Below are 16,414 nucleotides of genomic sequence, written 5' to 3' on the forward strand. Positions count from 1 at the left end.
CTCTCGCTTGTTGGGCTGCACCTGTGCACCCATTTATTGGGTTCTTAAGGTCTTTTAACAGTGGATTATAGTTTTTGGTAAGTTTCATACTTTTGTTAGATTTATTCCTAAGCATTATTAATGCTATTGTAAAAAAAATGGAATTTTCTGTTTTTGGATTGTGTATATAAATACAATTGCTTCTGTATATTGACATTGCATTATGCAACACCAAACTTCTTTTTTGTGGATTCCTTAGGATTTTCTACATTGAAGTTCATGTTGTTTGCAACCAGAGATAGTTTAAACTCTTCCTTTTCAATCTGGATGCCTTTTCTTTCTTTCTCCTGCCACACTGTCCTGGGTAGAGCCACCAGTACAGTGCTTCTTAAGTGGCAATAGTGGACATCCTTGTTTTCTGATCTTAGGGAGAAGCTTTCTTTCATCACTAATTATGATGCTAGCTGTGGGTTTTTCATAGATAACCTTTATCTGGTTGAGGATGTTCCCTTCTGTGTAGTTTGTCTTTTACAAAACCCAAAACCCTCCCATGATAAAAACACTCAACAACAAACATTGCATCTATTGAAGTAGTCATGTGGGTTTTGTCCTTTATTCTACTAATATGGTACATTACACTGATTTTCAAATGTTTTTGTTTTAAGACAGAGTTTTGCTGTGTCACCCATGCTGGAAGGAAGTGGCACAGTCATTATTGACGGCTTGCTGCAGCCTCAACCTGCTGAGCTCAAGCCATCCTCCTACCTCAGTTTCTATAGTAGTTGGACCCACAAGCACACACCACCATGCCCTGCTAATTTTTGTGTTTTTGGTAGAGTCAAGGTTTTGCCATGTTGTCCAGGCCAGTCTCAAATTCCTGGGCTTAAGCAATTCACCCACCTTGGCCTTCCAAAGTGCGCATGTGCCACCGCGCCTGGCCAACTTTCTAATATTAAGCCAACCTTGCATTCCTGGCATAAATTCCATTTGGTCATGGTGTAGAGCCAAGTTGGAGAAAGAAAAGAAATTATTACCAACATGTTTTATTTTTACAAATCAAATATGGAAGTATCAAAAAATACACTGATACACCCCCAAAATCCCTAAGTATCTCAACTAAAAAGAGACATTAAGAGCCATAACTGGGGGGCCGGGCGCGGTGGCTCAAGCCTGTAATCCCAGCACTTTGGGAGGCCGAGACGGGCGGATCACAAGGTCAGGAGATCGAGACCATCCTGGCTAACACGGTGAAACCCCGTCTCTACTAATAAATACAAAAAACTAGCCGGGCGCAGTGGCGGGCGCCTGTAGTCCCAGCTACTCGGGAGGCTGAGGCAGGAGAATGGCGTGAACCCGGGAGGCGGAGCTTGCAGTGAGCTGAGATCCGGCCACTGCACTCCAGCCTGGGCGGCAGAGCGAGACTCCGTCTAAAAAAAAAAAAAAAAAAAAGAGCCATAACTGGGATTGCTGGCAAGATGGCTGAATAGGAACAACTCCAGTCTGCAGCTCCCAGCGAGATCAACAGAAGGTGGGTGATTTCTGCATTTCCAACTGAGGTACCTGGTTCATCTCATTAGGACTGGTTGGACAGTGGGTGCAGCCCAGTGAGGGTAAGCCAAAGCAGGGTGGTTAGTTGCCTTACCTGGGAAGCACAAGGGGTTGGGGAACTCCCTTTCCCAGCCAAGGGAAGCCATTAGGGACTATATCTTGCAGTCTAGCCCAGATACTGTGCTTTTCCCACAGTCTTTGTGTCCCACAGACCAGGAGATTCCCTCCAGTGCCCATGCCACCAGGGCCCTGGTTTTCCAGCATAAAACTGGGCGCCTGTTTTGGGCAGACACCAAGCTAGCCGCAGTTTTATTTTCATACCCCAGTGGTGCCTGGAACACCAGTGAGACAGAACCATTCACTCCCCTGGAAAGGGGGCTGAAGCCAGGGAGCCAATGGGTCTGGCTTGGCGGGTCCCATCCCAACGGAGCCCAGCAAGCTAAGATCCACTGGCTTGAAATTCTCATTGTTGGCACAGCAGTCTGAGCTCGACCTGGGATGCTCAAATGTGGTAGGGGGAGGGGCGTCCACCATTGCTGAGACTTGAGTAGGCAGTTTTACCCTCACAGTGTTAACAAAGCCGCCGGGAAGTTCAAACTGGATGGAGCCCCACTGCAGCTCAGCAAGGCCGACTGCCTCTCTAGATTCCCTCCTCTCTGGGCATGGCAACTCTGAAAAAAGGCAGCAGTCCCAGTCAGGGACTAACAGATAAAACCCCTACCTCTCTGGGACACAGCACTTTGGGGAAAGGGCAGTTGTGGGCGCAGCTTCAGCAGACTTAAACGTCCCTGCCTGGCAGCTCTGAAGACAGCAGTGGATCTCCCAGTACAGCATTTGAGCTCTGCTAAAGGACAGATTGACTCCTCAAGTTGGTCCTCCCAGTAGGGGCCAACAGACACCTCATACAGGAGAGCTCTAGCTGACATCTGGTGGGTACCCCTGTGGGACGAAGCTTCCAGAGGAAGGAACAGGCAGCAATCTTTGCTGTTCTGCAGCCTTCGCCAGTCTGCAGCAGAGGGCCTGAATGTAAGGAGGAAAACTACCAAACAGAAATGAATAGTATCAACATCAACAAAAAGGACGTCAAGAGATCCTAGCTGAAGGTCACTAACTTCAAAGACCAAAGGTAGGTAGATAAATCCACAAAAGATGGGGAGAAACCAGCACAAAAAGGCTGAAAATTCCAAAAAGCAGATCACCTCTTCTCCTCCGAAGGATCACAACTCCTCGCCAACAAGGGAACAGAACTGCACAGAAAATGAGTTTGACGAATTGACAGAACTTCAGAAGGTGGATAATAAACTCCTCCAAGCTAAAAGAGCATGTTCTAACCCAATGGAAGGAAGCTAAGAACCTTGAAAAAAGGTTAGACAAATTGCTAACTAGAATAACCAGTTTAGAGAAGAATATAAATGACCTGATGGAGCTGAAAAAAACAGCACGAGAACTTCATGAAGCATACACATGTATCAATAGCTGAACTGATATCAGAGACTGAAGATCAGCTCAATGAAATAAAGCAAGAAGACAAGATTAGAGAAAAAAGAGTGAAAAGAAACAAAGCCTCCAAGAAATAATGGGACTACGTGAAAAGGCCAAATCTACGTTTGAATGGTGTACCTGAAAGCAACAAGGAGAATGGAACCAAGTTGGAAAACACTCTTCAGGATATTATCCAGGAGAACTTCCCCAACCTAGCAAGGCAGGCCAACATTCAATTCAGGAAATACAGAGAACACCGCAAAGACACTCCTCAAGTAGAGCAACCCCAAGACACATAATTGTCAAATCCACCAAGGTTGAAATGAAGGAAAAAATATTAGGCAGAGAGAAAGGTCGGGTTACCCACAAAGGGAAGCCCATCAGACTAACAGCAGATCTCTTGGCAGAAATTCTACAAGCCAGAAGAGAGTGGGGGCCCATATTCAACATTCTTAAAGAATTTTCAACCCAGAATTTCATATCCAGCCAAACCAAGCTTCATAAGCAAAGGAGAAATAAAGTCCTTTACAGACAAACAAATGCCAAGAGATTTGTCACCACTAGGCCTGCCTTACAAGAGCTCCTGAAGGAAGCACTAAACATGGAAACGAACAACTGGTACCAGCCACTGCAAAAACATACCAAATTGTAAAGGCCATCAAGAGTATGAAGAAACTGCATCAACTAATGGGCAAAATAACCAGCTAGCATCATAATGACAGGATCAAATTCACACATAACAATATTAAATGTAAATGGACTAATGCCCCAATTAAAAGACACAGACTGGCAAACTGGACAGAGAGTCAAGACTCATCAGTGTGCTGTATTCAGGAGACTCATCTCACGTGCAAAGACACACATAGGCTCAAAATAAAGGGATGTAGGAATATTTACCAAGAAAATGGAAAGCAAAAATAAAAACGAGTTGCAATCCTAGTTTCTGATAAAACAGACTTTAAACAAAGATCAAAAGGGATAAAGAAAGGCATTACATAATGGTAAAGGGATCAATGCAACAAGAAGAGCTAACTATCCTAAATATATATGTACCCAAAACAGGAGCACCCAGATTTATAAAGTTCTTAGAGACCTACAAAGACTTAGATTCCCACACAATAATGGTGGGAGACTTTAACACCCCCTGTCAACATTAGATCAACATGATTGTATATTTAGAAAACCCTATAGTCTCAGACCAAAATCTCCTTAAGCTGATAAGCAACTTCAGCAAAGCCTCAGGATACAAAATCAATGTGCAGAAATCACAAGCATTCCTATACACCAATGACAGCCAAATTATGAGTGAACTCCCATTCACAACTGCCACTAAGACAATAAAATACCTAGGAATACAACTTGCAAGGGATGTGAAGGACCTCTTCAAGAACTACAAACCACTGCTCAAGGAAATGAGAGGATACACACAAATGGAAAAACATTCCATGCTCATGGATAGGAAGAATCAGTATGGTGAAAATGACCATACTGCCCAAAGTAATTTATAGATTCAATGCTATCTCCATCAAGCTACCATTGACTTTCTTCACAGAATTGGAAATAACTACTTTAAATTTCATATGGAACCAAAAAAGAGCCCACATAGCCGAGACAATCCTAAGAAAAAGAACAAAGCCAGAGGCATCACACTACCTGACTTCAAACTATACTACAAGGTCACAGTAACAAAAACAGCATGGTACTGGTACCAAACCAGAGATATAGACCAATGGAACAGAACAGAGGCCTCAGAAATAATACCACACATCTGCAACCATCTGATCTTTGACAAACCTGACAAAAACAAGCAATGAGGAAGGGATTCCCTATTTAATAAATAGTGTTGGAAAAACTGGCTAGCCATATGCATAAAGCTGAAACTGGATCCCTTCTTTACACCTTATACAAAAACCAAGATGGATTAAAGTCTTACCATAAAAAACCTGAAAGAAAACCTAGGCAATACCATTCAGGACATAGGCAGAGGCAAAGACTTCATGACTAAAATACCAAAAGCAATGGCAACAGAAGCCAAAATAGTCAAATGGGATCTAATTAAAGAGCTTCTGCACAGCAAAAGAAACTAACATCAGAGTGAACAGGCAACCTACAGAATGGTCGAGAAAATTTTTACAATCTATCCATCTGACAAACGGCTAGTATCCAAACTTTACAAAGAATTTAAACTTACAAGAAAAAAAAAAAAACCATCAAAAAGTGGGCAAAGGATATGAACAGACACTTCTCAAAAGAAGACATTTATGCAGCCAACAAACATATGAAAAAAAAGCTCATCATCACTGGTCAGAGAAATGCAAATCAAAACCACAATGAGATACCATCTCACACCAGTTAGAATGGCAATCATTAAAAAGAAACAACAGATGCTAGAGAGGATGTGGAGAAATAGGAATGCTTTTATACTGTTGGTGGGAGTGTAAATTAGTTCAACCATTGTGGAAGACAGTGTGGGGATTCCTCAAGGATCTAGAACTAGAAATACCATTTGACCCAGCAATCCCATTACTGGGTATATACTTAAAGGATTATAAATCATTCTACTATAAAGACACATGCACACGTATGTTTACTGCAGCACTGTTCACAATAGCAAAGACTCAGAACCAACCCAAATGCCCATCAACGATTGACTGGATAAAGAAAATGTGGCACATATACACCATGGAATACTATGCAGCCCTAAAAATGGATGAGTTCATGTCCTTTGCAGGGACATGGATGAAGCTGGAAACCATCATTCTCAGCAAACTAACACAAGAACAGAAAACCAAACACTGCATGTTCTCACTCATAAGTGGGAGTTGAACAATGAGAACACCTGGACACAGGGAGGGGAACATCACACACCAGGGCCTGTCAGAGGATGGGGGGCTAGCGGAGGGATAGCATTATGAGAAATACCTAATGTCGATGATGGGTTGATGGGTGCAGGAAACCGCACATGGCATATGTAACAAACCTGCACATTCTGCATATGTACCCCAGAACTTAAAGTATAATTTTAAAAAATTTAAAAGTCATAACTGCATCTTGGCTAAAAACAAAGAGCCATAACTGCATCTTGGCTTTACTGGCCCTAAAAGAAGGAGTGTTAGAAGTTGTTCAGCTGCTTCACCTTGTATTGAACTTTTCTGAGAGAATTCACTCAAAGCTTAAATAATTTGCAGAGAGATCTTTGAACTCAAAGTTCATGCTCTATTTTGGTGAGTGGTGGTACCCTTTCCTCCTGTGGAGTTTAGAATAAACAATGGGTCACTGACTGAAAGGCAATTTCTTCCCGCCCTCCTACCCTTACTCCCAAATAAAAGAATGCCCTTCATCCTTTGCTATTTTTTTGCTAAATGGGGATGATTTTAAACTCCTACATATGCTGAAGCTCAACATTTACCTAATAATTTCTGTGAAATTCAGAAGTACCATTTCCTTCTAAAATAAAGGATTCTAACTGAAGTAAACATTTCCATGTTGAGTTCTTTGCTCACATGAGCCATCTAGGTCTTTCAACAGCAATTAAAAGGCTCTGTGGACATGGAATAACCCCTGAAAATATGGGGATACAGAAGAACACAGCATCTGTTTTTCTGTTAAAAAGATATCAACCAGTATATTAAAAAGTTTATTTTAGTAACATTATAAGGCAACAATCCTTAGTAAGTCAACCAGTGACAAGAAATTGACAAAACGCTCCTTCTACAGCTTCCTGAGACAGCAGGCTGGCTTGTGGCCCCTTTGGTGGTAACATCTTAAGGAATCATGTTTGTTTATTTATGCTAAACTGTAAAAACAAACACTTCATGCGACAATCATTCTTAGGTCAAACACAAGAACAAACTACTTTGAAATCGTAATTCTTCACACTTTTTCCCTGAATATGCTGTACTGTACTACTAACATTAAATTCTGTAGAAAATAATGCATTGTTAGTGACTTGTTAGACCCTTTTAGAAATTATTTAAAGGATCCTCTTATAAAAAAATTTTAATCTCAGAATCTACTGTGACAGACAAACGGTATACTTAACAGTTGAGTCATAAATACTGTGTATAATTGCTTGACCATCTCTGGCATTTAAATGACCTCCCAGAATATTACACAAGCCCTGAGACTAGTGAGCATCTTATTACTGACCTTGTACAACACCAAAGTTTCATAATGCTAAAGAAAACCAAAACAAAAGACAATGGTTTACACAGGAAAATAACCCAAAGGCAATACGAAAACAGTCATAATTTATTACTGATAAAGAGTAAAGGCATCCTTCCCAAAGCGGGGGGAAATCACAGGGAACACTAATTATATCAGATAAACCACGGGGATGGAAAATAGGCCCATATTTTTAAATTCATTGAGAAATCATTACTTTTTCTCCACAACTGTGATTCTATACAAGATACAAACCCTGCAAACCTTTTGTGCTACCTGACGGATAAAAGTAGCAGGAGCCAGACTCCTGAAGCACTTGTGATTTCTACAAAGTCAAGGAAAAGCAATGACTCCAGTGTGCAGTGCTGATGCATGTGACAGCCTAACGTGTTATTATTCAGCTCTGGTTGCAGCCCTATCTACGTGGGCCCAGTTAGTTTTTAGGGAATCACAAGATTAGGCAGGCAATGAGAAGCATGATTTTAAAAAGCACATCATACACATTAAACAAGCAGCTTCAAGGACGTTTTCTCCTGCAATGCACACTTACTGTGCTCTTTCTATTCAGATAGATCCACAGACCACCTTTCAAGACCATTCCTCTCTCATTTCCTCCATCACCCAAGATAAATCTAGCTACCCTTTTTTTGTTTTGTTAACTGTGCCTTTTCTTTCAGCTTTTTGTCCTTGTTAAAATTTGTCCAATGTTTCACATTTCCTAATGATAAAAAGAAAGCTTGCACAGTTTACCATTGATCTCACCAATCCCCTCACTGCTGGAACCAAAAAGCCATGAGAGGTACTGCTGTGATACACCTTACAAGCTACATAGCCATCTTCAAAATGAAAACCACCTTTAAGTCCTCATGCTGCCACTATGCAGGATCTGAACCACCTACAGGTACAGTGGTCTCATTCCAGTATAAGCCACAACCTCAAGTCTCAGGAAAGCCAGCCTGCTGGATAGTAAATTACTGAGAAAAACTAATCTATTCAACTGGCTGGAAAACAAAAAGGCCCAGTGCATCAATAAGATTATACCATAAAGGATTAACCTTGTATAACACAAGACTCCTAGGAAACAAAGAAAAAAGAATAAATATTTATAAAATGCCCACTACTCCCAGCCTTCCTTCTACCCCAGAATAGCCCAGGTGGCAGCTCAGTGCTCTGAGGAAGGAAGTTAAGGTCATGTACTGGCACAAACAATATTCTGAACCAAAAGAACCTACGAAAACCAGAGGGACATGTGGCCAAATACTACCCTTTTCAACTTGGTAAGATGGAGAGGGGTAAACAGACATGTTTCAGAGGAAAACAGCCATAGAAAACCACCTCAGGAAAGCAGCACAGCAGTGGATCTGGGTGTCCATTTGTCAGGACAGTGAGTCACCAGCTCAGCACAGGGTCCAGGCCTCAGCACAGAGACACAAAGCACATCTGAGAGGCTGCCTGAAGAAACAGCTCGACAAAGGCTACAGCCTCAAGAGCGCAATGCTTCTCTTTTCTCCCAGCCCTATGGCAATCACTTCCTAGTGACCTACACAGAGTTACAGTCTCAAGGGGAATCACTACCCCAGTGAATGATATTTTACCCACCATCCACGAATACAACAAATGGTTTTGGGGCTTAAATTGGAAACAACTTTTGTCTCATTAACAATGGTCTAACAGTGTACATCTTTCTTGATCCTAACGGGGCACCTACTGAAGTGGTTTGTTGGCTTTTGTCCTTAAGGTCATATGAAATGACGTGTGTGTAGTGGCAGTACCCACATGTGCTTAAGTGCCAGAAGACTGGCATTTTCAAGTGTCAACAGGCCATGCATCATTGTGCCACAGCTAAACCCTTATAGTGCTTGGCCCTGAAAAGTGTTAACCCAGAAAGTTCTTTGAACATATGCTCATTAAAATTCATTGACTTACGTTACAAACATCCACGTAACATAGGGAGAAACCATGTCACATGGAGTATCCACTGGGCACGTACTTAGAGCTCATCCACAAAACTAAAACACAAAGAGATCGTAGGTGCACACCCAGGCAGAGGGAAATGTCCAATCTGGGAACCTTTCCTTCAGAGCATCCAGTTGAGGGGATCTCTTGTCTTCCCCAGATAGATAGTGAGCAGCAATGGCCACAGTGACCATTCCTTCAGGATGTTCTTCTGAGACCTGCCAGAGAAAATCAATTAGTTCTCCAGTTCTCGGAAGCCAGAATACTGAACCCAAGGTTCTTGCTAAATACCACCTGGGAACCTAATCAATGAAACAAACAATGCTGGGAAATTTGCACCTGCACTTCTATCCAGAACTGCCATGCAGAGGCCTGGAGTCCATGGGAATAAAAGACAAAGTAGTCTCCTCCTTTACTTGTGACTGGGGTGCCATTACCAAGAGACCACTGAGAGAGTGTTGACCCTTTGTGGGCTCGAACATAAAAGGACATATGGCTTGGTCCTGTAAGGTAAAAGGAAGAAAGAACAGTTAATCTTTGTAAAAGGATCAAAAAAATAACCCACAATCCAAACCAGACTTCATAAAGGTTCATGCCTGTGTGACTTTAAATATACTCGCTATAAACCTAATGGAGGTTTACCAGTTTGGACACTTAGTGTGAATCAACAAGGTTAAATAATGAGGTACAGGAGAAAAGGCACAGGCTCTAAATGAGAAAGCCTCTGTTAAGTTGGTCCTATCACTTAACTGCTGCATGACATCAGGAATTTAATCGATGTCACAATTTCTTCATCTATGAAATAGATTTTTTGAGGGGATTATATTAGAAAAAGCATATGAAAGTGTTGGCAAAACTGCAAAGTGCTATAACTACTGAATAGGATTGTCATTATGAATGGAGTTGTAATTTTCAGAGTTGATCACGTAATACCTTAAAATATGTTTTACTAGTTTTCCCTTCAAGCTAGAAAGTATCAGCTCAGTTCTGAGAATTTAGTCATCACTGGGAACTTCCAAGGAAACTGATGACAGTGGCAGTCAAACTAAAACTAAAATAGATAAAACTAAACAAAAACACACCCTCAGCCTAACTTGAAGACAGAGAATACCCACATTTGAAATAACCGTAAATTTTTAAATCTCAGGGAGCAATCTCACACACGTGTGCCCACCGTGCTTCTGCTGCAAGGCTTTGTGGCAAACGCAGACCAAGTAAGTCCACCCTAAATCTGAAAATACCACTATAGTGTCCAGTCAAAGAAAGGTTTACAGGGCAGGGACTTAAAAGTATATTATTGAAGTCACAGTCTTCAAAACCAAAGCTTCTCAGGGAAAAATAAACCAAAAAAGAAGGAAGAGGCATCCTCTGGCATTTGGATGATGAAGGTGAAAAGAAGCAAAAGAAAATTCAGGGTCCTGCAAGAAAAATCCAATCAAAAACGTTGAGTGAGATATGTATTATTCATTCACACCAACGCAAACTTACTAAGGAATCTAGACTTTATTACACTGACAGAAAAGGAAGCCATTGCTAGAAATCTTACAAAACAGCACAAAAATGAGGAAGAAAAGGACAAACAGATCCATACAGTTATTACCAAAAAAAAAAAAATCAGAAAATTCTTCTTGGAAAAAAAAACCCAACCATGAAGCAGAAGAAAATGTTATGATCACACTCCAACTACAAATGTATCCATACAAACATTTGGGCATATTTAAAACCCCACCATGAATCAGAAATTCTTACTAGAAGGAAGAATTAAAAGGACTGACTAGACTCAGAAAACAAATGGAGGAAAAAGGCAAAATTACCTTAGAAATGAAGACAATTACAAGATGCCCAACAGAACAGATTCAAAGGAAAATTTATTAACAGGCATAAAGACAGGAGAAATACTAAGAAAATTAAAATGAGAAAAAGCAAAGTAAAAAAAGGTTAGCGATAGTGGTAAAAATGGAAGGCAGGTCAAAAAGAAGTATTCATTTGGTATCCCAGAAGAAAACCGAACAACGAAACAGAACTAATATTTAAAACTGTAATCCAAGAAAGCATTCCAGAAATAAAAGGAGAGCTGAATCTACACATTGAAAGGGACTACCAGGCACCTTAGAATATTAACATAGAACAAACAACTTCAAAACATAACCTAGTAAAACAGATTTCAAAGAAAAAAAAAATCTTCAAGGTCTTCAGTAAAAAGATCAAGTAACCTACAAAAAAAATTACATTGTATCAGACTCCAAAAACAAAATATAAAATAAAGCAACAATGGAACAGCAATTTTTAAAAAAAATATTGGAAAATGTGAACCGAAGATTTTGTCTACCAACTTGTCCTTCAACTATCAAGGTTATAGAAAACCAATTTTAGCCATATAGAAACAGAGCACTCATGAGCCCTTCAGAAACAATCTAGAGAATAAGAAACAGTCTAGAGAATAAGATTCATCTAACCAAGAGATAACTCTACAAACTTCAGCAAAAGAACTTTTTCTTGAGACGGGGTTTTGCTCTATCACCTAGGTTTGAGTGCAGTGGCATGAACACAGCCCACTGCAGCCTTGACTTCCTTGGCTTGAGCAATCCTGTTGCCTCAGCCTCCCAAGTAGCTGGGACTACAGATGCATGCTACAAACCTGGCTTTTTTTTTTTTTTTGGTAGAGATGGGGTCTCCCCATGTTGCCCAGGCTGGTCTCGAGCTCCTGGGCTCAAGCCATCCTCCCACCTCAACCTCCCAAAGTACTCCCAAAGTAAGCCACCACACCTGGCCAAAAGAACTTACTATAGTGAGGATTTTAATACATCCAAATGTATTACAAAAACACTAAGGTGAAGGTATAAAACAAATGTGCAAATGTTACATGCTGTAATAAATATTGGATGGAAAATGGGAGAGAGAAAGAGGAAAATATAATAAGCATGCTGTTGTACAGGTTAATTGGTGAGAGTTAAAACAATACCTTTATTTATTTATTTATTTTTTTCTGAGACGGGGTCTCGCTCTGTGGCCCAGGCTGGAGTGCAGGGGCGCAATTTCAGCTCACTGCAACCTCTGCCTCCCAGGTTCAAGTAAAATAATAGAGAATTAAAACAAATATAAATATTCATAAATGCCAGAAAATAAATGTTTTAAAGAGCATAGAAGACACCTCATAGAAAAAAGGAACATAACAAATAAAGCAATACATGTAATTATAAAATATTGTGACAACTGAGGCCAAATGTATGAGTAATAAAAATTAATGTAAATAAACCTAACTTACCCACTAAAAGAAAAAAAATTTCAACTTGGCTTACAAAACCAAGCCCAATCACATACTGTATGTTTCCTGAATACAGAGATTCAGAAAGGGTAAATGAAGGTATGAACAAAGGTATTTCAGGCAAGTGGAAATTGTTTAAAAGTCCTATCTTATTTCTGAAAAAACAGAATTCAAGGCAAAAGCATTAAATATAAAAGGGGTACTTTTTAATACTAAAAGTCACAATTCACAATGAAGACATAAAAATTGTGAATATCTATGCATCAGATAACACAGCAACCACTTTATAAAGAAAACTACAGGAGACGTATAGAAGATATATACATATAAACAGACAAATAAGAAACTCCAATATTCCATTCAGTACAAGACACGTCAATCAAGCAAAAAATAAGGATGATATAGGAAGACTTAAAATGACCAATGAGGTAGATCACGTGGATGTATACAGGTTAAGTATTCCGTATTTGAAATGCTTGAGACCAGAAGTGTTTCAGATTTTGGAATACTTGCATTACCCTATAGGTACCATGCAGGCCTTTTTGGCATTTTAAACAATATCTTTACACAACAGAACAGAGAATAAGCAAAAACAAAAACAAAACAAAAGTGTGTAATGCACATAGGTCTGGGCTTCATGTGAGGTATTATGAGAAACCTGCCATTGGCATATGCAGCCTACACACGTACCATTTTATTACTCTTTACAGGCATGCTTGCATGGAGAATCCGGGTGTGTGAGGAATGTATGTCACAGTTGAAAGGGGCTGGAAAGGTTTTCTTCCCCCAGGGATACTGAATAACTGTGTTGTGTGCCTATGTTTTGACTATGAGCTGTCATATGAGGTCAGATGTGGAATTTTCTTTTCTTTTTTTTTTTTTGAGACACGGTCTCACTCTGTCACCAAGGCTGGGGTGCAGTGGTGCAATTATGACTCACTGTAGTCTCCAATTCCTGGACTCAAGCAGTCCTCCCTCCTGGGTAGCTAGGACTACAGGCGTGAGCTATTATACCTGGCTAATGTTTTAATTTTTTGTAGAGACAAGGTCTGACTATGTTGCCCAGGCTGGTCCCAAACTCCTGGCCCCAAGTGATTCTTCTGCCTTGGCCTTCCCAAATGTGGGGATTACAGGTATGAGCCACCATGGCTGGCAGAATTTTCCTTTTGTGGCATCAAGCATCAAGTTGGTGCTCAAAAAGTTTTGGATTTCAGATTTTTGGATGAGGGTGCTCAATCTGTATATATCAAAACTTTATGTACTGATAATACGAAATATACCTTCTCAAGTGAGCATCAAACACTTACAAAATCGAGTACTAGAGGTCACACAAGAAATACGGGAAAGTTATATAAAATTAGAAATAAATGACATTGATCACAATTTAATAAAACTGATTTGTTGAAATTAACAATAAAACAGCTTTCCTCTGGAAATTAAAAGGTCTTCTATTAAAGACTCTTCCGTGAAAGAGGAAGTACAAACTGAAATTACAGAATTTTTTTAAAACAGGAACTATTAGATACATGCAAAACAGTAATAAGAGGAAAATTCATAGCAATAAATTTTGGGGGGTGTTGATGCAATGGCTAATGCCTGTGATCTTAACACTTTAGGAGGCCAAGGCAGGAGGATCACTTGAGGGCAATATAGCGAGACACCATCTCTAGATAAAGTTTTTTTAAAAATTTGCCAGGAGTGGTGACATACACCTGTAGTCCCAGCCACTCCAGAGGCTGAGATAGGAGGATCACTTGGAGCCCATGAGTTTGATGCTGCAGTGAGCCATGATCACACCACTGCACTCCAGTCTGAGTGACCAGGGAGATTCCAAATCAAAAATATCTGTCTTTTTTCAGTAAAATAAATTTTTAAAAGTGACTTGGGTCAAAAAGAACAACAAAGTAACCAAAAGAAAGCAAAGATGAAAGCAGGAATCAATGAAATACAGAACAAAAACAGACCTAATTTTTTAAAATAGAAGTTTTTTTCCCTAAATTAACAAAATAAGACAATTGCTAGCTAAATTAAGAGAGGAGCAGTGGGGAAAGAGAGCAAAACAGAGAAAACACAAATATACAAAAAGATAAAAAGAAAAATAATCTAAACAATAAATTTATAAAATCACATGACTATTTTGCAGGCCTCTATACTAATAAATTTGAAAACCCAGAAGAAATCAGTACTTTTCTAGAAAAATATAGATTACCAAAACTGAGCAAATTAAAGATATAAAGTTTAAACAGACCAGTTTCCCTAGAAAAAATTAAGGAACTGCCCCCCATAAAAGCACCAGGCCCTGATGGCGTTCACAGAGGAATTCAAGGCAACTTCCCAACCAAATAGCTCCAATGCTCCATAAACTGTTCCAAGGTATTGAAAATGAAGGAAAACTAATTGTTGTTATACAGTATTAATAAAGAGTACAAAGAAAAAAGCAGACCAGTATCATTCATGAATATTAATGCACAATTTGCCAGTAACATCAGCAAACAGAATCCATCACCACATTAATAAAATAATAGGCCATAAAAAAAGACACAATGAAGAACATTCCTATCACTGCCTTCATAGATGCTCAAAAAGCCTTTCTCAAAATAAAACACTCATTTCTTGTTTTTAAAATTCAACAAGATGACAGCTGATGAATGCTTGCTGAAAATGATTTAAAAAAATATGTACCTTAGTCCTAAGACCAGGATCTTAAATATGAGGAAAACACTAGAGACCTTTGCACTAATATCAAAAACAAGACAAGGATGCTCACTATATCCGTAACTTCAACACTGTGCTAGAATTTATTAGCCAACTGGACAATTAGAGGCATAAAAATTGGTAGAAAAGAAATAAAACTCTATTTGCAGATGATATGCAGCAGTCAATAAACCACACCTGATATCTGTTTTTGTATGGCCCTCAGGCTAGGAATGGTTTTTACATTTTTAATGGGTGGTAAAGAAAAAAAAAAAAGGGAAAACAAAAGAATGTGACCTAGGCAAGGCCTAAATTATTTACTACCTGAATGATATGGTTTGCCTGTGTCCCCACCCAAATCTCATCTTGAATTGTAACTCCCACAATTCCCATGTGTGGTGAGAGGAACCCAGTGGGAAGTGGTTAAATCTTGGGGGCACATCTTTCTCATGCTGTTCTCATGACAGTGAATTAGTCTCACAAGATCTGATGGTTTTAAAAACGGTAGTTTCCCTGCACAAGCTCTCCTTTGCCTGCTGCCATCCATGTAAGACATGACTTGCTCCTCCTTGCCTTTCACCTTCTGCCATGATTGTAAGGCTTCCCCAGCCACGTGGAACTGTAAGTCCAATAAAACTCTTTCTTTTGTAAATTGCCCAGTCTCAGGTATGTCTTTATCAGCAACATGTAAACAGACTAATACAGTAAACTGGTACCAGTAGAGTGGGGTGCTGCTGAAAAGGTACCCAAAAATGTGGGAGCAACTTTGGAACTGGGTAAAAGGCAGAGGCTGCAGCAGTTTTGGAGGGCTCAGAAGAAGAGGAAAATGTGGGAAAGTCTGGAACGTCCTAGAGACTTGTTGAATGGCTGTGACCAAAATACTGATAATGATATGGAAAATAAAGTCCAGGCTGAGGTGGTCTTGGATAGAAATGAGGAACTTCTTGGGAACTACAGCAAAGGTAACTCTTCTTATGTTTTAGCAAAGAGACTGGTGGCATTTTGCCCCTGCCCTAGAGATGTGTGGAACTCTGAACTCAATTGAGAGAGATGATTTAGGGTAGCTGGTGGAAGGAATTTCTAAGCAGCAAAGCACTCAAGAAGTGGCTTGGGTGCTGTTAAAGGCAGTTTTATAAGGGAAGCAGAGCACAAAATTCAGAAAATTTGCAGCCTGACAATGTGATAGAAAAGAAAATCCCATTTTCTGAGGAGAAATTCAAGCCAGCTGCAGAAATTTGCATAAGTAACAAGGAGCCAAATTTTAATCCCCAAGACAATAGGGAAAACGTCTCCAGGGCATGTCAGACGTCTTCACAGCAGCCCCTC

General features: G+C 39.9%; 1 protein-coding gene across 5 annotated transcripts in view; it reads right to left on the reverse strand.

Annotated features, from left to right (window-relative positions):
* Positions 1 to 16,414, reverse strand: part of ERMP1 (endoplasmic reticulum metallopeptidase 1) — a 112,320-nt gene that overhangs the window by 18,875 nt on the left and 77,031 nt on the right. For 2 of the 5 annotated variants that reach the window (XM_021927840.2, XM_021927839.2), the window contains 2 exons: positions 9,469 to 9,632; positions 6,634 to 9,347 (listed from right to left, as the gene is read on the reverse strand). The exons of 1 other annotated variant lie outside the window; for it this stretch is intronic. In XM_021927840.2, coding sequence (XP_021783532.1) covers positions 9,183 to 9,347; positions 9,469 to 9,632 — 329 coding nt within the window. In that variant the 3' untranslated portion in view covers positions 6,634 to 9,182. Of the gene's footprint in view, positions 1 to 6,633; positions 9,348 to 9,468; positions 9,633 to 16,414 lie in introns of those variants that run through there. 2 more of the 5 variants (XR_002517739.2, XM_031654830.1) reach the window with 2 other exon arrangements.

Source organism: Papio anubis, chromosome 13 (assembly GCF_008728515.1).
Source record: "Papio anubis isolate 15944 chromosome 13, Panubis1.0, whole genome shotgun sequence".
Classification (NCBI taxonomy): domain Eukaryota; kingdom Metazoa; phylum Chordata; class Mammalia; order Primates; family Cercopithecidae; genus Papio; species Papio anubis.